General features: G+C 53.5%; 4 protein-coding genes across 4 annotated transcripts; all 4 read right to left on the bottom strand.

Annotated features, from left to right (window-relative positions):
- Positions 1-8,033: 8,033 nt before the first annotated feature.
- Positions 8,034-9,401, bottom strand: A1O7_07868 (uncharacterized protein; the record flags this gene model as incomplete). The annotated part of the gene is made up of 2 exons (XM_007761864.1): positions 8,034-8,924; positions 8,973-9,401. 2 exons carry the CDS (start codon positions 9,399-9,401, stop codon positions 8,034-8,036), a joined length of 1,320 nt encoding a protein of 439 aa, XP_007760054.1.
- A 976-nt stretch (positions 9,402-10,377) lies between these two features.
- On the bottom strand, positions 10,378-11,689 carry A1O7_07867 (uncharacterized protein; the record flags this gene model as incomplete). Its single annotated transcript, XM_007761863.1, has 3 exons — positions 10,378-11,114; positions 11,205-11,378; positions 11,434-11,689. The coding sequence occupies 3 exons, from the start codon at positions 11,687-11,689 to the stop codon at positions 10,378-10,380; spliced, it is 1,167 nt and encodes a 388-aa protein (XP_007760053.1).
- A 415-nt stretch (positions 11,690-12,104) lies between these two features.
- Positions 12,105-13,703, bottom strand: A1O7_07866 (uncharacterized protein; the record flags this gene model as incomplete). The annotated part of the gene is made up of 4 exons (XM_007761862.1): positions 12,105-12,979; positions 13,029-13,113; positions 13,164-13,279; positions 13,328-13,703. The coding sequence occupies 4 exons, from the start codon at positions 13,701-13,703 to the stop codon at positions 12,105-12,107; spliced, it is 1,452 nt and encodes a 483-aa protein (XP_007760052.1).
- A 1,268-nt stretch (positions 13,704-14,971) lies between these two features.
- Positions 14,972-20,112, bottom strand: A1O7_07865 (DNA topoisomerase II; the record flags this gene model as incomplete). Its single annotated transcript, XM_007761861.1, has 2 exons — positions 14,972-20,002; positions 20,056-20,112. The coding sequence occupies 2 exons, from the start codon at positions 20,110-20,112 to the stop codon at positions 14,972-14,974; spliced, it is 5,088 nt and encodes a 1,695-aa protein (XP_007760051.1).
- Between the last annotated feature and the right edge of the window lie 294 nt (positions 20,113-20,406).

Genomic DNA, 20,406 nt, shown 5'->3' with positions numbered 1-20,406 from the left:
GTGGCACTGTTTATCACAGCAATCGTCAATAATACTCGTGGTCCGCCACGAGCCAGTTTGGCCTTTTGAGGCTGGTGGCCGGCTGCTCAGCCAGTGGCTAGCGTAGCCGACCACGTCGGGGCGTTACGATACCCAGCCGCCGGCGTGTCAGGCGACAGCGCTACAGACGCCGTCGTGCCTATCATTGTGCCCATCTTAGCCAACAAAGGGCGATGCTCACATTTAGCATGCCTAAGTGAAGCCCCGAGGCAAGAAGTAAGTTAAGCCTACGCAAGAGCGCCGTGAGTGCCCGTCATCGCCACGAGTTCAAGCGTCAATGCAGCCCACTCACCTGGGATCGCTGCCCAGAACCACGTTATTTGCCGCCCGCAAACGTGGCTCTCGCATGGCCTCCACGAACTTGTTCACGACAACCCTGGACGCCATGCGCCCTCGTGGCGCTCTACGCAATCGACCCGTCGATCTTTGCTCTTCCTAGAGAGTCTAGTTTGACGTCTTCAGTCATTTTGCCGGTGCAATTTCCAGCCCCTACCAAGCTTCCTATGGGATGTGGAATGCGCAGAAAGAGCTTATGATCGATTTCCAGTCATCAGACTGCCACTTGATCTCCCGTGTCTTTCAGCTTTTGAGGTAGCCGTGCTGACTTCCTGCCGTTAAGACAGGGTACTTCCATGGCGTTCCTCAAGCTACAATACCGCGTGCTTGCCCAGATTACTGACTCCCGAACAAGACCTACCCCCTTGCGACCGGTATTGGCCCTCCTCGCCTGAGCTCAACCTCGCGCAAAATGACTAAGTATTAGGCCCAGGTAGGGGGCATGTTTTCTCGCCTCGAAGCTCCAACGGTGCAAAATGAGAGGACGTTGGAATTTCTTCAGGCGCGAAACACTGGTGCCGAAGGCGCACTGGGCATCAAATGCAGGTGCCTTCGAATCCCCGATCAGCGATCCACAGGCATGCTTGTCGGCCTTGAACCCACGCTGAACATACGGGTTTGCCGACACGGTACGGAGTAGGTGCACGGTCTTTAAGCAAGTCGAATGACGCCACAATGGTGCTTGGGGATAGCGCAAAACGTCACCTGGAAACAGCCAGTGCAAAACCGCTGTAACGTTGCCTCGTACTTGGCCAGCATGAATGTCACGGACTCGAGGTCTTGACCAGTTTGGGTGACTCTACGGAGTACGTAGTGAATGAAGACTTCACTCGGTCCGGACTCTTAGATGCTTTCTCTAAAATGGCAATGTTACGGAACACCTAGGTGACGGAGGAACAACGTCATCGACACAGGTAGCCGATGCCAAAACAGCCACCCCACGGGATCTTACTCGTACTTCTGTGCACGGAGTCGCGTGAAATGCCTGCCCTGAGATCGCAGCAGAGACTTCACCTGCCCCGATTGCCCGGACAGCTACCCTTGACAACCGAAACTCTTACTGAGTATTATTCTAAGACGAGCTCGAAGCTCGAATTTCTTGAGCGCTGAAGTGTAACGCATGGAGGGTATAGAGTATCTGAAGCAAAAGTGCTGCTCGGAGCTCGAGCTCACCCGACTATCTTACTGGTCGGGAGCTTACTCCTGGAGCACGCCGCCTTCGTCGCTACTGTGTGCTAGGAATGTTTGCGTTCAGTCGAAAAGACGCTTGTTGTTGGCGGCGCATTTCTTTAGGCGAGCCGCCGGGAGTGTCTCCAACCGGGACTTCCAAGTCCAGTTGACAGTCAGCCTCGGTCTCTCTGACAGACAGGGCATCTCCCCTGCGCCTAGCCTCGCTGGAGCTGCTCGTCTCAACATGCAAGGGATCGTCAGACCGGCCATCTTTTTTAAAGCGACGGCCCTTGGCCAGATGACCGCATTTGGAGTCATGGTGCAGGCGATCTGCACGTCAAAAGTCCGGCATGGAGCAGTTGACGTAGCTGGCGGGCGGCTTGCGGGCCCAGTCGCCACTCGATTTTTATTTTTCTTTCAGTCGAAACCGCCTGAGCAGAGCAACGGCACCCAAGCACAGTCACACAAACGCCGCGTCCGATCATCGTCCACCTTGGTGCAACCTCACCCCGTGGCTCTTGTGGACGATCCAAGCACGAGTTGCAGGGAACTGGCAACACGCGATGCTTCTAAGCGAGGGCTGATCCGCAGCCTCACCATCACCTCAATTCGAACACATGTGCGTCCGAAATGGACAAAACGATCGTCCTGTTTGAGTCAATGAAGTAAAGGATTCGAGGCAGCAGTGACCATTCGGGGAAAGCGGTGGCACGGCCTAGTCCTGAAACTGACACGACTTCACGATGAGCTGTTAGCCACGTTTCTTCCCTATGCTCCGTCGATCCTAGCCATAATCTCTAACCGAAGCTGTGTCGACTATCCGAAGCAAGTACTCTGCAGCGCTCGTGCTACATTACTTAGGACGACCGTGCGGCAATTAAAGTAAGCGGTTTACCCAGCATTGTGTCTGATGAGGAAGGCGGCGCACCACACAAGGCCAGTATTCATAGCCGACACACTGAAATATGCTCGACCCCTGCCTGCATCGAAGTACCATTTTTGTCTACCGTGTACGTGGCTACCTAGTACGGAGTTCCCCGTACTGTTCTCCCAGATTGCTCGGTACAGCAAAAGATGCGGTGAAGTTCGGAGGAGAAAGCCACCAAAGTCAATCGCAATTGCCCTGCAGCAATTCGACCCTCCCCCTTGAGGAAGCTTCCGGAGTTCTTCTTTTCCGCGCCTCCCGCTTACAGCCAGATGATGCAGTTCTTCTGTTCCAAGACTTGTGGCTGTCGAAGGGTCTCAATCGGGACATTCGCCCGGTAAGTCTGCGGTCGCCGAAATCGAATACGGGTGATTGAGTAGGGGCAATGGACGAAACCGATCTCGGCCGCTTCTCGCACCGACCTTTGTTGCGTGGTCGTGTGGACATTATGCTCAACCTTCGCACCAGCGTGTCGACCCAAGACTACCCATTCTGGTTCCTTTTCTTGACACGTACTAGTAGTTACGGGAATACCTTCATGCTGAACCGTCGGGCATGAACAGTCCTGGGGCAAGATACCACTCCAGAAGGGGATGGCAATGGGACCTGCCTGCTGGGAGCAATGTTCTGCACCCTCCTTTTCGCTTACGCCCTACCTTGACAGGCGCTGTCGATCAGACGCACGTGTTACTGGGATCTGACGACAAACATGTGTCGACTGTACAGATCCTACCACATCAGGGAGATGTACGTAAATCACCCATTTTCCTTCTCAGCTAGCGCAACGAACGGACCTCCAGGGGCCCTTGGAAACTCGCTCAGCCAGGATAACGGAAGCGAAATGGAAGGGTCTCCAGGCCCAAGGTATCATCTCCCCAACCTTTAGGCGAGGTGTGGCCGCCCTGATAGGGCTGTTGCCCTGAATCAACCATTATACTACTCCCACGGAGATCACAAACGCCACACCGAGAACTCCCAGCAGATATGTCTTGCGAGATCTATGACAATGGTGGTTATGTTGCATCACCAACACGGCCTGACAGCGGAAGATGCAGCCTTATCGTCAGTGGCACAGTTGCCGGCCAGAAACCAGCCAACGACCTCATGCAGTGCTGCGCCAGCGGCAACTCGAATGATGAGGTTTCTGCTCTGAAGTCGATGTCCTCTTTGCCGTCCTTGGATTGCTCCATCACCCAGAACGCTTCTCGGGCTGACGACAGCATCAGAGTCTGGACCACCCGGCCCGTTTGCCAGTCCACTTGGCTGGATCTCGGCTGCTGGCTGGCACGGTAACCTCGAATCACACCCGCATCAACTCCGTCGCTCTACTCAAGACGTTGGTGCTACGTCCGAGGCGAAGAACATGCCGCGGACTCTCACCCTGTAGCGGGAACTCCGAGGTATCGGAAACTACAATACGCGCGACCCCATGTGCTGAGGTCCAGAGCGCACTCCAAACTAAAGTGTGTACAGCAAGCCATGAGGTAGAGGTACAGTACGACAGGATGTGGCCGCAGACTCTTGAGATTCCTTACCCTGTTCCAGAGCCCAGTCTGCCACATTTCTACGAGTCAAGCTGTGGCCAATCACCGCAACGCCAGAAGTTGTCCAAGGTCTTGCCGCTTGCTCACGAATGCGCTGCCAAAGTCTTCCACAGCGGCCTCCTACGGGGCAGAAGTACCAAGTACTGCTCAGAAATCCAGGAAAGGTATTGCGGAAGATATCAAGGTTGGTAAAGCCGTCATCCATGCTGGCGGTGCAGAAATGGTACTATGACCGAAGCCTTGGTCATGGGTGTATGCCGCAAGTATTATATCTTCCCGTACCACGAACGCCGCCAACGATAACACATGACCACATCACGCTCCCATCTGCCTCTCCAGCAACGGTCGAACGAATCTATGCATCGCCTTTGTTCCAACGCAAATCACGGGAACTATACTGCTGAGTACCCTTCGCCTCTCACCAATCGCTAGTCTCACACGATAATTGCCTGCGTGTGAGACTCGGCCAGCGTTGTAACAACCGCGATTTCAAAGAACAATCTCTTGATACTCTTCATTCTCGCTCGTTCCTCACCTCTTGTGCCTGCTGCTCGCATGCCTAGGGTATAGCAGAGCAGGCAGGGTTCTCAGGATCAGGCACGTCCAGGCATACTGAATGCACGGTCCTCAGTTCTCGTGTTCGGACATTCCGGAACACGGGTCCATTGCGGAAGCTGCTACCTGGGTAGTGTCTGACGCAGAGGACCCTTCCGCCGGTCACTACAACTGAGACTGGTGCTTTCTTCATCTCTCCGACATTGCTGCTGCTCTGGTTCATGGCCAAGCTTCCTCCAACGAGTATAATAGCTACAATGCCAATTTCCTTCTAGTCCACAGCACCGAAACTGCACGCCAAAGAAGCAGTGAAGCAGCTCCCATCCATGAATCCGCAGGGAGGCAAGTCCCATCGTCCCAACAGCCTCAGCACCAGCATCAGGACTTCCGCATGCGGCTCTCCAGCAACAGGCCGCTCTCGTCGCTCCTGTATGGCTCCTGCACTTAGCAAATTCTGTGACACCTCTCAATCTAGGATTGCTGTACCTTGTCATCTTTCTCCAGCACCAGTGCCCATCATCATCAAGACCGACCATTACTTTACACACCGCTTGACTTCACTAAGCTGTCAGCGGTGTTTCCCCTGACTTGCAGCGACACTGACATTCTTCTGACCACGACATTTATGATTTGCAGAAGTTCCTGCAACAGCCTTGTTGCCCGCATATCCGCTATTGCTATGTCCGCTGACCCAACCACGAATCAACACTGCGGCGGCCTTCCAGCACCTCGATGCTATGACTATGATATGCAGCGGGATGTTACATACCACCCAGTCTTTCCAACGGATCCGCATCCGCTTACATCAGCGATCCATCGGCTATGTGATAATGCAAACCCCGCCGCACGCACGCATGAGTAAGGAAGTCGTTTCTAGGGTAGTGTCCGGCTCATATACACTTTTCAGCACAGTATAGCAAAGGATATTCTCCATTTCTGCTCTGCACCGGCAGGTATGTTTGCGTGTTCTTACCATGAGGGCGCCTTTGCAAGCTCTCTGTCTTCCTTAGTGGCCGGGTTCATCACATCCGCCGCTTTTGACCCGGGAGTCGACATGGCAAGGCTGTGAAGCCCCTGAAGATTCGACGAGTGACATGATCCACCCAGCCACCCACTCACCACCACCACACCAACATTTTCACCGCTCTCACTTGGAAGCGCCCGATCAAACCTGCAACGCCATAACATCGCGTTCACCTCTTCCCGTGCTTTTGAGATCATAATACCAGCGACATCGGCTCCCACAACAAGACCGACACCAACCAAAACTGTAATATCAAAGACGTCCACCTTCCTCTCCTCATCTCGCCTTCGATCATTACACCACCCAACAGCCACCGCTGCCATTCTTGACCTAGACATGCGCAATCACCGCATCAACAGCAGTTGGCACCGCCCCGTCAGCGATACAGACAACACCAGTAGGCTCCTTAGGAAGAGCACTAACAACATCCCCACTGCTCCCCACGGCGGGTGCCGCCAGCGTCACGAAAGGGATACGCGCAGGGCCGCCAGGCCGGAGCCCAAGCCCACCCCCGTCGCCTCCACCAGATACCGAAGGGACGACCACGCGCGCAACGGGCCCACCATTGGACGATGCGGGAGGGAAGCTGTCCAGCGGGGTGGCGGTGGTGACGGACTTGCCGAGGAGGAAAGCGAGGATTGCGACGATGATGGCGTCCATCTTGATGTGATGGTAGTTCGTTGTGGGGGGAAGGCCTAGCGAGAATGGAATGGGATGTGATGTGATGCGAGTCCCTCGTCTTCAAGGTGAGAGACACGGCTGTAAGTGGCGTGCGTATGGGATGACCAGAGACTTTGTGACGTAGGCGGCAGGGTAAGTCGTGCAGTGTATGGTGGCAGAAGGTCGGAGATATATCAAAGGATTACCAGCTTTCGAGAACAGTTGTGAAGGAGACCCGAAACGTGAAGACGAAGTGCAAGTTGAAGGCTGAGAAGACCCTACAGCGGACGGGCACATCCTTATATACACATCCCATACCCAGATACACACGCGCATACTTTGTGCAGCGCCTGTGGCCGACCATTTTGCCTGTTGCCCGCAATGACCAGAACTCGAGTTTTCCATTCGTGGCCGACCACTTTGCCTGTCTGTTGCCCGCACTGACCAGAACTCGAGTTTTCCCATTCGTGACCGACTAGCCGAAGTCCTCCCCATTCGTGACCAAGTTGGTCGACTTTTCCTTTTGCGGTTTTTTCCTGCAACATAATCATCCCTTGAACTTTACCATTCACGATCAAAATGAGACACGGCAGACCACCGGAACGTCGAACATGGCTGATCAAAGTGAAGTGGAATTGCCACCTGGGAGTCGGAGTGGCATGGCAGTGCAGTTGCAACCGCGAGCGCAAGCGCAAGCACCTGAGCCCCCAGATGGAAGAAACTTCAAACTCGGCCACATCGATCTCCTCGAGGTAATTACGGGCTGGCGAAAAGTCCACTCTCGAGAGGACGCGGCACATACCCGGGACGCCGTACATCGTTCGACGAAGTGGAATGGAATGGAATATGAATGAGGGTCTGCCGCGGCCAGTGAATGTTTGCCTTTTCTAGAACCCCGACCGTCATAATTAGAGGTTGCGAAACCAGCGAAACATCGCCTGCCTCCCCTGGGCACGGACAACGAGACGCCGAACGAGTTCTGATGCAGTGGAATCGACTGGAATTGCGCGTGGGGGTCGGTGTCGGTGTCGGCGTGGGCGTTCGAAGTGGCAGTGCAAACCTGCCGGTGCGAGAGCGCAAGGACGTTCGAACCAAGGTGTGTGGAAAAGCCAGAATGGCGCACCGAAGGGTGTAAAGTTCTCATGGTCACGGCTAGTGACTCGGAACGTACTGTACCACAGTAAAAGCCTTCAGCAATGCGCGGCTTCCAGAGGTCCACAGAGAGGCTCCCACTCCGTCCGTGTACATAGTACATATTGTACAGCCCTATCCTGATCCCACCCATCCGCACGCGTCATTAGGGAGCCACTGCGCTGCGTCTGTGCGTAAACTACCTACTTAGGTACTATTCTCAGACTGGCAGACTCCCACATCTGCTGTCTTGAGTTCAACCACAGAGCTCGAAGGGCCTGTTTGTTTGATGCAGCAGGCTCGGATCATGTATGTGTGCACGGATATTCACTTTTGTCTTCAGCACACTGAGCTCGGACCACGACCATGTGTACACGGGAAGTTTTCTGATTCCTACTTCAGCACTCTACTTCGATTTCTCGAATGCCTGGGTCTTGAATACATAATAGGACTTCGAGTGCAGAAACCGCAGTAATTAGCCCAAGGCGCGGATTTCCAACCCGAGGTTCTGTTGCCCAATTTTCGTGGTCCATTTGTTCGTGGACGTGATGTCGTGTGGACCGACCGCATCATTCGCATCATCCTGGGAAGGCATAGCACTCATGGCACTCATAGCACATATCGTCGCCTATCATCAGTCCGTGCTGCCTCACCCTCGGCCAAAGTGTCCATTGACCCGCTCCCATTCCTGGATCATGTCCTTGACATTGTCCTTGGCGACACTTCCACCCGCTTCCTCCTCGGGACTTTGCGCTTCCTTGAGCGGCTCTCTCTCTTCTTCTGCATGATTCCGGATGCCAGGACGGCCATTCCCTGCATGCGGACTTGAATTATTCACATCCACAGCCTCATCGTCGTCATAGATGCTCGAGACCGTCTGATGGGAGTGAGACTGTGGGAGTGGCGTGAATTGTAGTTGAAGTTTTGGGAGCGATCCTCCGTCGGTGACGACGACACTTGGACGCTGCGTGGGTGTCACGTTGTGGCCTTCTCGGGGTCGGGAAAAGTTGGACGGCGGCTGCGCGGGATCGACACTGCCACTGCCTCGGCCACCTTGACCGCCGCTCGGGCTCTCGTCGCGCAGGGATATCGTTTCGAAGTTGGTGTCTTCGGCGTAATCCGGGCAGTACAGTCGAGGGAAATTTTGTTTCCGATCATTCACAGTGATTATGGGATTAGGGGTTCGCGGCTGTGTAGGCAGTTCTTGTGCTTCTTGGCCAACCATGCATAGACCAGGCGCGGACGCCGCCTCTTGGTACCCACTGGCATCTTGGGCTGCGGCTTCAGCTTGATATTCGTGTCTGAGCGGGCTTCTTCGAAGTACCGTTCCTGGCTGCTCATTGATCGGAGGCGGGAGGAGCGCAGAGGGATGTCGTGGGAGCAGTCCACTGGCGTTACCGGTAGACAGATACGAAGCTCTAACGCCGTTCGTGGAAGGAGCGAGGTGGCTCAGCCGCTGCTGGGATGCAAGTCTTCCGTACGGATTTTCTGCGTTGTAGAAATATGGGCCGGCATGATCTCCTGACGCGTGTCCTGAGCCCTGGCTCTGTGATCAGTAGACTGCCACTCGGACGCGCGTGCCACTCACTTCTCGCCCCGAGCTGTCTTCCGCCACGGTATACTCATCCCAGCTTCTGTTTTCTCCCTTTCTGCCCATGACCATGGTGGTGGGCCTGATCTCCCCAGTCTCTAGTCGCGCGTGCCGCCCTCGTTCCCACGCGTACATGTTGTTGATCCACCTCACCTCCTTCATGCGTGCCATTTGAGCAGCCGATCTCTGTCGATTGGGGTTCCAGAACGCGCCACCGGCATTGATTCCGACGACCGTGTCCGTGTCGCGCGCTGCAAATGCCTCCGATGTCAAGCCGTTGCTGCTGCGGCGACCGCAAAAGCGGTACAGGCTGGCAAAGATCAGAGTACAGAAGAACGCGGCAATAATGACGATGCCGACAATGAGCGCAGGGGAGATGGCGAGTGCGGTATTGTCTGGGGCGTCATTGCTCTGTTGAGGAGCCATGTCGGTGGAGGAAGCGCCAGCAGGCACGGCGGGCACGGCAATCACAAGGACGCGGTGCCGCCGTCGCAGACGGCCTATGAAGATGGTAGGTGACCTCGTTCGCAATGGTTCGCGTCGCTGTAGATTGTTGTCGCCGGGGGCGATGTGGGACAGGAGTGCGAGATGAGGATCCTTTGCGCGCTGAAAAATATTGTGCGGACTGTGGCATGAAGAACAAGTGAAGATGGACCTTGTTTACCTGGTGCGGCAGAATCAAAGATTCTGTTCTTCGGCATCTTGCCGTGACGAACGTGACACATAATCATCGCAACGCACCAAATCATGTTTGATCTCGCGGCTCTTTCAGCTGTTCATACATCACCCGTTGCCACATGGTGCTTCCAATCTGACATCCCAAAGTACATCTCTAGTAGAAGGTGAAAGACTGCGGGAGTCTAACCGCGCAGAACCCGGCGACTTATGGTGAACGGCCATGCTCATACGCAACATGATGTCTTGCAAGCCCAGTTCCCAATCCAGCGTCGCTTTCGAGAGGGATTGCAGCAGGTACCCGTTCTTCTCCGACAGTACTTGCGCCTGGCGTTGCTCGTGACAAGGGCCATAGCCAGTGTTGGCACAGCAGTTCTCAATTACCTCTTGCAGCTGTGGAAGAGATGGTGAAGGACCACCAAAGCTACCTACCTAGGGAGTCAGGTTCTACGGAGCTACAGGGAAGGAGAAGGTTGTACGAAGTACTCCGTAGCAGGACGCACGTGGACGCGTCTCCACGCTCGGCATTTCTTTCGGGCTTGGCTACAATAATCTTCGAGCTCATCGTGCCGGGTATCTGTAGAGCTAGCATTCGCAGCAGGCACATATTCCCTAAGCCTATGCCGACATTGAACGTTACACAGTGACATGTAAAGCCATCCACAAGGCTTCCCTCTCGCACCTCGTTCTCCGCAGGGTAGCGTGCGCTCAGTTCCCATAAGTACCTTCATCCTTGACACCGTCCTTGCGTGATATTCAGCAATGCCAATGTTTTATCAATCTCGCCGGCACCGTCCTTTCCACCATCATACACCTTGTTCATATGGCCACTGAGCTTTTGAAGCGCCATCATGGTCTCATCATTGTCAAATACCGCGTAGTGACGATCGAAGAGCGCCTTCATGGTTGCTTGGCAGTTGTTGATGTTCGTTGTAGCCTCTTTCAGCCTTGTCTTGACCAGAAGCAGCTCCTTCGTGACCTCTTCCGCGGCTGTCAATGGCTTCTTCGGCACAACCGGTACAGCGTTGGCGGCCGTCAGTGGCGCGCTTGGGGCTGCTTGTGCAGCTTTGGCCTTTCTACCTCGTAGCCTCTGTTGAGGTTTGGACGGTGCGTCCCACCGCCGGGGTGTAGGAGCAGAAGTTGCAATGGGTCCTTGGAGCGTCCCCCAACCAGTCGACGCCTTGGGTTGGGTATGCTTATTCGCTGCCACCTTTTGCCGCTTGGACACGTTTTGAGATGGGTTCCTGAGGCCAATGTGGTCCTCAGTATCCGAATCTGCAGTGAGGTCTATGACTTTATCGGCCTGTCGCCCCTCAGTTTCTTCCACCGGTCGCTTCCTCATCAAAGGCTTGATTGGAAGGAACTTCAACTCCACGGTGCGATCTGGGGCTGGCTGTCTGGTGGGCGGCCTCCTCCTCTTCTTCGTGTTATCACCAATACCGCTTGGGCGATATCTGTCTGGATCTAGGTGGTGTTAGCATGTTTGAGAAGCTTCCCGAGACGCAGGGCGTGGGAGCTGTGGCTGACGCTGTGACAGCTTTAGGGGGCACAAACATATCGGGTCCCTGGGCGGCGCAGGCAAGCTGCGAAGCCCGGAAGCGCCTGCTCGTAACGCGAGTCGCTTGACCGCCCATATCAGATCGAACAAGGCCTCGTGGTTGAATGTGTTGAAGCCGGCCTTCCTGGCTGCGTCGGCGACCTGCAGCTCGAGGCCATCAAGCTCGACAGCTGCAGCATCGCATCAGCACCGGCTCGTGTTGTTGGTGATCCTTTGCCTTCTTACCCCCTTGGTGGAGACCGGTCACTCCTGTGTCACGATGTTCATACCAGCATCCAACACCTCTTCCACAGGAGCCGTATTGTTTCCATGCCAGACAAGTGCCTCTTTGTTGGATATGGCTTGCCAGGTCGCCTGTATCGTAATGGGCGAACTCGCAGGTGACGGTGTGATACGCGTCCACGTTCGGGCATTCTGGACCCAAGGCCCAGTACCGGCATGTATAGAGTCTGTTGTGCGGGAAGCCGGCTCTGTTCGACATGGTGATTGGTGATTGGGTCAGTCTGTAGGGAGTCAACGGGAGTGGTCACAATTAGTCGATACACGCAACAAGTGGAAAACAAATACTATGGTGGCTGTATAAGGCAAGAGGAGTGGAGATTGAGGTGGATGGCAGTTTGGTGACTCAGAGTCGAGTGAAACGGGGACAAAGTGGACGTAAATTGAGGTGCGAACAAATTGTTGTCAGGCACGCGTCGGGGAGGCACGGCTGCCTGACCAAGGCACCTTGCGACGAGTACAGGGGGGAGTCTTGCTGGGTGAGCTAGATGTGTGTACTTCATGGCAGCAGAACCTAGGACTTGCATCTGATCACCAGTTATTCATCAGTTCCTATCACCACATCAAATCGTCTCTTCGTCCTGCTCATCTCATCCTCGCCTCACATGAAACCAGATCTATGCAGATGCTCGACGCTTGAGTGATCTGAAGTCTCGCTTAGGGAATTTTGTCTGCGCCTTCAACTTCATCAGGACGTAAGCAGCTTTGGTCTCCGTGAGTCCTCGGGACGACTTCTTCCTCGCAATGCCGTCTTTCTCTCTCGGTCCACCGTCGGAATCATCGGACCCTGCATCATAGTCTTCGTCGATATCCATACGATCCCCATGCGATCTGGGAGACACTGCTGGCGTCATTGGCGTTGCTTGGCGCTTGGTTGTGGTGACCATGGTGCCGGGGGCAGTGTGCAGGGGTTTGAGAGGTGGCGGCAGTAAATCCAGTGGTGTATGTGATCTGGGAATGTTGGCTGCATGTCGACCTTTGCGAGACGTACCGTGCGGCGAGGAGGATCTAGTGGTGCTGGCAGGTGACCATGGATTGGTAAAGGATACCTTGGGGGACGGTGAGCGAGGGGAGTTGATGGAGGACCATGGGTTGGTGAATGCTATCTGTGGTGATGGCGAAGACAGCTCATACTTGTCCTCCGAGCCGGTATCGGTTGAGTACTCGCTCGTACTATCGGTCTCCTTGTATGGCTTGGGCAGGATCTTTCGCAGTTGTGGCCGGGCCTTGGGTGTTTGAGGCGGACGCGGACTAGGCAGGCTTGGTGACAGACCAGATGTTGACTGAGTCTCCAATTCGCGATAATGCCGAGCCTGCGCAGCGCAGTATTTCGTGATCTCAGGATCGATCTGCATGGAGCCGAAGTTCTCATTGCTGGGAGGGAGACAAATGTTGGGAAAGTCTTTGCCGAAGACTGGTGTCAATGCGTAGCGGATGTGCCAGCAGAACGTCGCTGCCACTGCTTTTGCCGCTTCATACGGTATCCAGTAACCTGAGACGAGTCAATGTGATGAACGGCAATATGGACCATGTTCCCATACCTTGCGCGACAAGAGCTCCGCCGGTGATACTATGACACAGTTCTTTAAGTCCTGGGTTCCGAGCCAGCATCTTGGCCGGTGTTGTCTGTACAAGTCAGCTCAGTGCTTCGCAAGAGATTTCGTTGTCAGCCCTACTTTGGAATAGTTACCGCACTTGAACAGCGGTGTGGTCCGGACCAAGCCAATGTTGTAGTCCCACAGCATGGTGTAGGTGGTCGGGTCGCCCGGAATCTTGTACTGGTACTGGAAGACTGGCCATGGTCAGTTTCATCACTATGGATTTCTGGGAACCTTCATACCTTCAAAGCTTTCCCTTCCGGTCTTCTCCCAAAACAACTTCTTCTCGCTATTGTAAGGAATATGTCTTGGGTATGTCGCAATGTCGCCAACGGGGTAGACTTCGTACATCTGATGTTTTGCTTCGAGCAGCTCGTCTTGAAATTCGTCTGGAGGATATCGGCATTCCCCTCGAACCGTGCTTGGCTTGAAGACTGCCGCGTCTTTGCAGACCTTCTGTTTCTTCCGCATGCGTTTGTCCAGAGTGTGTGCTGTCAGCTGCGAGCTTGGTGACGTCTGGCTGTCCACGGCGGAGTGATCTTCCTTGGAGCTGCCATTATTGCTGTCATCGCCCTCTGCCTCCTGTGCAGGGTTGAGAAGAGATTTGATGGCAGCCATGTTCCTGCCAATGCCGCCTTGACGGGATCAATACTAGATCGAGAGCTGTTGTGCTGGTGAAGATGTTTTGAAGATGCCTTCAGGGCTTGCTTGATATAGAAGGCAAATAGCAACCTAGAGAACAGCGAACATCAAAGCTTGGAGCCATACAAACCGCACCGCTTTGGAAGAAATGATTGTACCGGATCCACACCGACAGTCGCATACAAAGAGAGACCTAGACATGGCAGCGTATCTTCGAACTCGTGCAGCTGTTGCGGCAGACTGCCAGTCTAGGCCAGATGGTAGACGAGGCGGTATGTCAAGATTCGCTGAACGTCGACGAATCAAAGAACCCATGGTGTTGGATTTGGCTAAAACGCTGGATTAGCGGTGAACAACTTGTTTCTGGGGCCCCGGGACGACGCAGAGGCGAGTGAACTGGGCTTGAACTCTGGAAAACGGGGTATCATGCATAGCAAGAGTACCCAAGTGCCAGTCTTAGCCCCGACCCTAATAAACAAAACAGCCTGCGTTGTAAGGGCAGGAATTATGGCCAGTTGGATGCTGGCTTGTTCACCAACATCCCCTGTGACAGGTAGGCGGAGTGACGAAAGCGAGGATAGGTTGGGATCACCTGGGAAGTCGTCTGCAGCTGCTCTCGAGCTGTATCGGTGGGCCAAGAACGGAGCTTTGAGAAGACACCCACCTGTCGTTAGCCTATAGAAACCTCGCCTCGGGAAGGACTCACAACGTTATCGTGACGTGTGTTTATCAGATGCCTGTGCGGCTTCATCCTCCTCCGCGGTGCCTTGCATAGGTATGTAGCACAACCGGCCCACTATTCGGTCAGCCTCGCAATCGTTACCGAACAGACAAAGAAACACTGTGCCAAGGCTGCACAAACAGAAACACAACCGCATGATTTTGTTTCTAGAAGCCCGAAGTATGGAATGACTTGAAAGTGGCAGAGCCACGAGGTGCATCGGAAGGGACGGGCACGGGAAGCTTGCTGATAGCAACGCACGTTGTCGACGAGATCGACCCGACCCTTGGCAGATGTCAACCAGAGCCCATGGACAAGCAGATCTCGGTGGTGATCAGTAGCGAAACTCAAGATATCATATTAACGCCAATTCAATGCCATCGTCACAGCATGATACCTTCGGTCAGGCAGGCCTTAGCCGCTGCATTTCTTGTCAAAAGGAAACTCTGGCGGTAAGCTCAGAGCACTTCTTTTTCTCCTAACCACTTCCTTGCGCATCATTCACTCACTTCGAAAGTGTGAATTACTCATCTGAAAATGCTGCGGTCGAACCATCATCCTGGAATCCAGCATCATCATCCTCATCGTCGTCATCGTCGAATTTATAACTCATTGCCTTCTTCGTCGTCGCCGCTCGTCTCGTTGGTCTCGGCGCAGCTTTGCTTGCCACAGGCTCATCTGAATCTGATGCGGAGGGCGATTTCAGAATATCGTCGGCCAAAGCGTCCATCTCGTCGTCAGAGTCCACCGCCTTCTTCTTCGCCAATCTCCTCGCATAGGCCTTCGCAACCGGGGACTGCTGAACCTTCTTAGCTGTCGGAGCAGCTTTCTTCGCAGCCGGCTTCTTTGCTTTGGGTGGCTCATCCTTCGCAGCTTTCTTCGAAACAGCCTTTTTAGCTGGCTTAGTTGAGACCACGTCACTGTCACTATCGTCACTGATAGTCTTCTTCCCAGAGACTCGCATCTTAGGCTTCGGAAGGACGGCGTCGCTCTCACTATCGTCGGTTACCGTCTTCTTCGCCTTCGTCGTGCCTGGCTTTTTCGCAGGATGTGTCTCGTCATCCAACTCCTCGCGGAGATTCGTGTCATCCTTGTTCGTCACAATGATTGACCGTCTCGGAGACTGTTGAGGAGCCAACATCTTGTAGTCAGTCTCATCGTCTGAAAAATTCATTGATGGTTTTGCAATCGGTTTGGAAATAGGCTTGTAACCGTGACTGCTGTTTGGCCGCGACACTGAATTCGAGAAGAGAGCTCGGGCTTCGCTGCCACTATCGGTGCTGGGGTTGCTAGGAAGCCCTTTGACCATATCACCTAGGTCGGCAAGTAGCCCGTCTCCATTGTCGCTGTCCGAATCACTCAATATGGCGTAGTTGGTAGGCTTCTTAGTTACAGCACGAGACTGCCGACTGCCAGCTTTCGACAGAGTAGCATCGGCATCCGATTCGGGTTTCACGGCTTTCGCTTGGCTGGTAGCCTTTGGCTTCGCAGGCTCCATTTCAGATTCTTCGACGGGATCACTGGAACCATCAGTATACAATGCTCTCTTTTCCAACGCACTTTTTAAAGCATTCGTCTTGGGGGCAACGTACGCCGCGAGAGAGCGCTGCTTTGTAGGCTGGATTGGTTTAGGAGCTGGCGCAGCCTTCTTCGCTTTGGGCACGAACGCCTCAAAGTCAGAGTCATCGTCCAAAGCGTCACCGAGTCCCTTTCGCTTCTTGACGGCCGGCTTGGAAGAGGCCGCGGTGGCAAATTTCTTCGAGACACGCCGCCCTTTCCGGATGTTACGCTTGCGATTGTGCTCGTCCTCCAGTTGGAACCGCCACTCAGCAATGAATTCGTCGAGGTCATGAGCCCAGAGATCTTCCTTGGATTTCTTCATCAAGATATCAATTTCCGCTTCTTTGTCACCAATCTGTCGTTGCAGCCGCTCGACACGTTCTTGTGTCAATGACCAAAGAGGCATGCCAAGAAGATAGTCATAGGAACTGGCATCGACAGAGTCGTCTTCCGTCTCTTCTTCGACAACGGGCTCTTCCTCGCCGTGCTTGGCTGCATCTTGAGTCTTGGGAAAACCATCGAACCCAAGCTTTTGAAGCTCGGCAATGAGGACTGCCTTCTTTTTCTTGGAGATGGTAAGTTTGCCATCAATGATCATCTGGATGAATCGAGCTTGGTTGGTGAACCGCCTCAATTCCTTGTGCATCTCTTGCAAGAGCCATTCTTTCCGCTTGGCATACAGCTGCAGGCGATAGCTGTAAAATTCGTCCATGATGGCTTCCACATTGGCGTACTTCGTGATACGGCCTTCAGGGTCAAATGCGACAAGGTTCGAGGTTGCTACGGACCTGGTGAGCTTGAACTTCTCTACAAGCCCTTCTGAGATGGCGGCGTTCATGTGTTTCTCATCCATCTGGATGATGAAGTGCACAGAGTCGTGGGTGTTGTAGTCCTTATAGTCTTTGATAAACGACGGAGTCTTCTCTGCCTTGATGATCTCCTCGAGCTTGTCCTTGAAATCCTGCGTCCAAGTACGAATGGGCAGCTCGGTAATCTCCACCTCAGTGTTGCCAGTCTGCGTGATAATACCGCTAAACTGAAATCGATCAGGGGCTGTCTCTTTGACCTCGCCTTTGAATCCACGGAACCAGGGTTGCATTGGCTTCCACTCCTCGCCAGCCATTCTGCGCTTCAAATTCGCCACAATGTCTTCGGGATTGTAGTTGGGAATCGAGGAACTCCAGCCCGTTCCGATACCATCAGCGCCGTTGACAAGGATCATGGGGACGACCGGTGCATAAACTTCCGGCTCGATCTTCTTGTCGTCATCGAAATTGTACGTGAGGAGAGGCTCATCGGCTTGGTGAAAGAGTTTCCTGGCAAAAGGTGATAGGCGTGTAAAGATATAACGAGCGCTTGCGGAGTCACTTCCTCCCTGGTTTCGAGTACCAAATTGGCCTGATGGTTCCAGCAGGTTGATGTTATTCGATCCAACAAAGGTTTGAGCCAAGCCGACAATCGTCTGTTGAAGGGAAGCCTCGCCATGGTGATAAGCTGTCATTCCACCAACCAAACCTGCCAGTTCAGCGACTTTCATATCCTTCTTCAAGTTCCGCTTGAAGCATGCGTACATGACTTTCCGCTGGCCGGGCTTCAAGCCGTCGACTACAGAAGGAATGGATCGAATGTTGTCAGCCATACTGAAAAGTATCAGCTCCCTATTGACGAAATCCGTGTACGAAATGCTCTTCGTGGTGTGGTCGAGGTATGTGCCAGGTTTGAATTGTCGTAGCCACTCCTTGCGTTCATCTGCCTTCTTCTTGGAGAAAGCAAGTTCGATCAAGGACGCTTCCTCGTCCTGCATAACGTCAAATTCCTTATGGTGCTTATCGATGTCGTTGAAGTATTGCTGTGCATCTTCGGTGGTGCTTGTACCCAATCCCTTGTAGTATTTGTTCTCCCATCCTTTCTCGTGCTTGTGAGCCTCTTTCCATGCTTCGTACTCGGGCATAGTGTAGAACGACCGGGACTGCGTGGGATTCTTCGGGTCGCCCTTCCAAACTTTGACGATGGGAGTGATGAACTCGACTAAGAATTTTGGGATCTTGAGTAAGCTTGGAAATTGTACTTGTAGGAAGTTGATCAACAACCCTTTGATGTGACTCCCATCATGATCCTGATCGGTCATAATCATCAAATGACCGTAGCGGAGGCCGTTTGTATCAGTATAGCTCTTTTTGTGTTGGAGGCCCAAGAAATTCTTGATGTTCTGGATCTCGGCATTCTTCGAGATCTGATCAACTGAGGCATCTCGGACATTGAGCAGCTTACCCCTTAGTGGGAAGACACCAAACAGATCTGGGCCGACTACGGATCGTCCTGCCATCGCCAGACCTTTGGCCGAGTCACCTTCGGTCAAGATCAGTGTACATTTGTGGCCCTCTCTGGTGCCGGCTTTGTTCGCATCAGTGAGCTTCGGGTTGTTCATGCGACTGCGCTTGCTCCCATCAGACTTTTTGAGTATTTGATCAGCCTTCTGCTGAGCAAAATGAAGAATGTTCTCGATGACCTGAGTCTTCGCCACCTTCTTCATGAACTCTTCGGAGACCTGGCATTTGCTTCCGAACTGGCTAGACTTCGTGGTAAGTTGCTCCTTGGTCTGGGATGTGAAGGCTGGGTTGACGATCAGTGCATTGACGAAGATGAAGATGTGGTTCCGGATCTGATTCGGCTTCAACTGGGCGCCACCCTTGTTCTTCTTCTTCACGACATCAATTAAGCGATTGACAATTTGGTCGGCGATATAGTTGACATGCGTGCCTCCGGAGGTTGTCGCAATGGAGTTGACGAAGGAGACTTGCTGGAAAGAGCCGTCTGAGACAGCAAATCCGATCTCCCAACGAGGATCAGGAGACTCGGTGATAATATCCGAGGCATCATTGGCAGCCTCATCGCCCCGCTCTTTCTTGATGGCCTTGGTGTACATTTCGCTGTACTTTCTGAAGTTTTTGACCGGAATTGCAGAGCCGTTGAGCTTCACTTTGACACCCTTACAGGTGCCAGCAAGGTCGTAGACACGACGCTTGAATAGCGCTTCCAAGTCATCATCCATAGCGGTCATGCCAAACTTTGCAAAGTCTGGGAAGAAGGTAACCTTGGTGTAATCTTCGCCTTTGGCATCGGTGATCTTCGCCTTGCCCATCTCAGACATGTTCTTCGTCCAGGTCTGCTTGTACTTCTTCTTCTGCCTCGAATCCGATGTCTCGACTGTAAATTCCGTACTGAATATGTTGGCAAGCTTGGCGCCGTAACCATTCCGGCCACCCGTGATCTTCTGTTCGTTGTCATCGTAGTTCGAGCCAGTGAGAAGGTGTCCGAAAATCATCTCAGGGATGTAGATTTTCTCTTTGGAGTGGATTTCGATGGGAATGCCGCGACCGTTGTTCCAGACACTGATCTCGCCCTTCTCGCGATCGATGGTTACACGAATCTCGTTCATGTTCTTATCGTTCTGCTTGTTGTCTGCTGCATTGACCAAGATTTCATCAAATATCTTGAAGACTCCGGGAACGTATGAGACCTCACGAAACTCCATCGAGTCCTGCTCGGTATTGTAGACCCACATTTGCTTCTCTGTACGCTCGACCGAACCAATGTATGTGTCAGGACGCTTGATGATGTGCTCCAATTGGGTGAGCTTCTGGTATTGCTCAGATACGCGCTTCTTTCTTTGTGGCTGTGGTGAATCATTTGCGCCATCGGTCCCTATTGCTTCGTTGACGAGGTCACCAAGAGGCTTCTTGTGGCTCCCCTTGACAGGGTTCGGGTTTGGCTTGACCTTCTTTGCCTGAGGAGGGGTGTCTGCGAGAAGGGATTCGTCATCAAAGGCGTCGGCCGCGTCGCTAACCAGGCTCTCATCTTCCGCGTCTTTCTTAGAGCGCTTCTTGGGGACTGTCGCCTTGGGCTTCGGACCAGGTTTCGCCTTTGGTGCAGCTGCTTTTTTTGCCGCAGGTTTCGGATCGGCCGATTTCTTTACAGGCTTGGCCTTTGGTTTCTAGTCGACAGTGTTAACAGATTCGCTCGCAACTGTTGGCGATCCAGACCTACGGTGACAGGTTCGAAGTCCGAACTACCGTCCTCCATGTCGAACATTGAGTCTTCCATGGCCGAGGCGAGCGCCGAGTGAGGTCTGTCAGATAACTGTAGTGCCCGGCAGGGGGCTGGCAAATGATTGTCAGGAGTACATTCCTCTTGCGGGGAGTGTACAGTGTACAGTGTACTGTGTGGTGTCGGGGAGGCCTGCACAGCGCGCGGTTTCGCTGTTGTTTATTTGTTAACAGGTCGCGTCACAGCGTGCAGCGCTAGCCGGATTTGGAAAGTTTGACGCTAACCGCTTCTGGACACAATACACTCTCCACAGGGCCATGCCGCTTCTTCACGGTGACGACCACGTGAAGA

The sequence above is a fragment of the Cladophialophora yegresii genome (genome assembly GCF_000585515.1).
Source record: "Cladophialophora yegresii CBS 114405 chromosome Unknown aczIN-supercont1.5, whole genome shotgun sequence".
Taxonomy (NCBI): domain Eukaryota; kingdom Fungi; phylum Ascomycota; class Eurotiomycetes; order Chaetothyriales; family Herpotrichiellaceae; genus Cladophialophora; species Cladophialophora yegresii.
The sequence above is the reverse complement of the archived record's forward strand: the minus strand, read 5'-3'. Positions and strand labels throughout refer to the sequence as shown.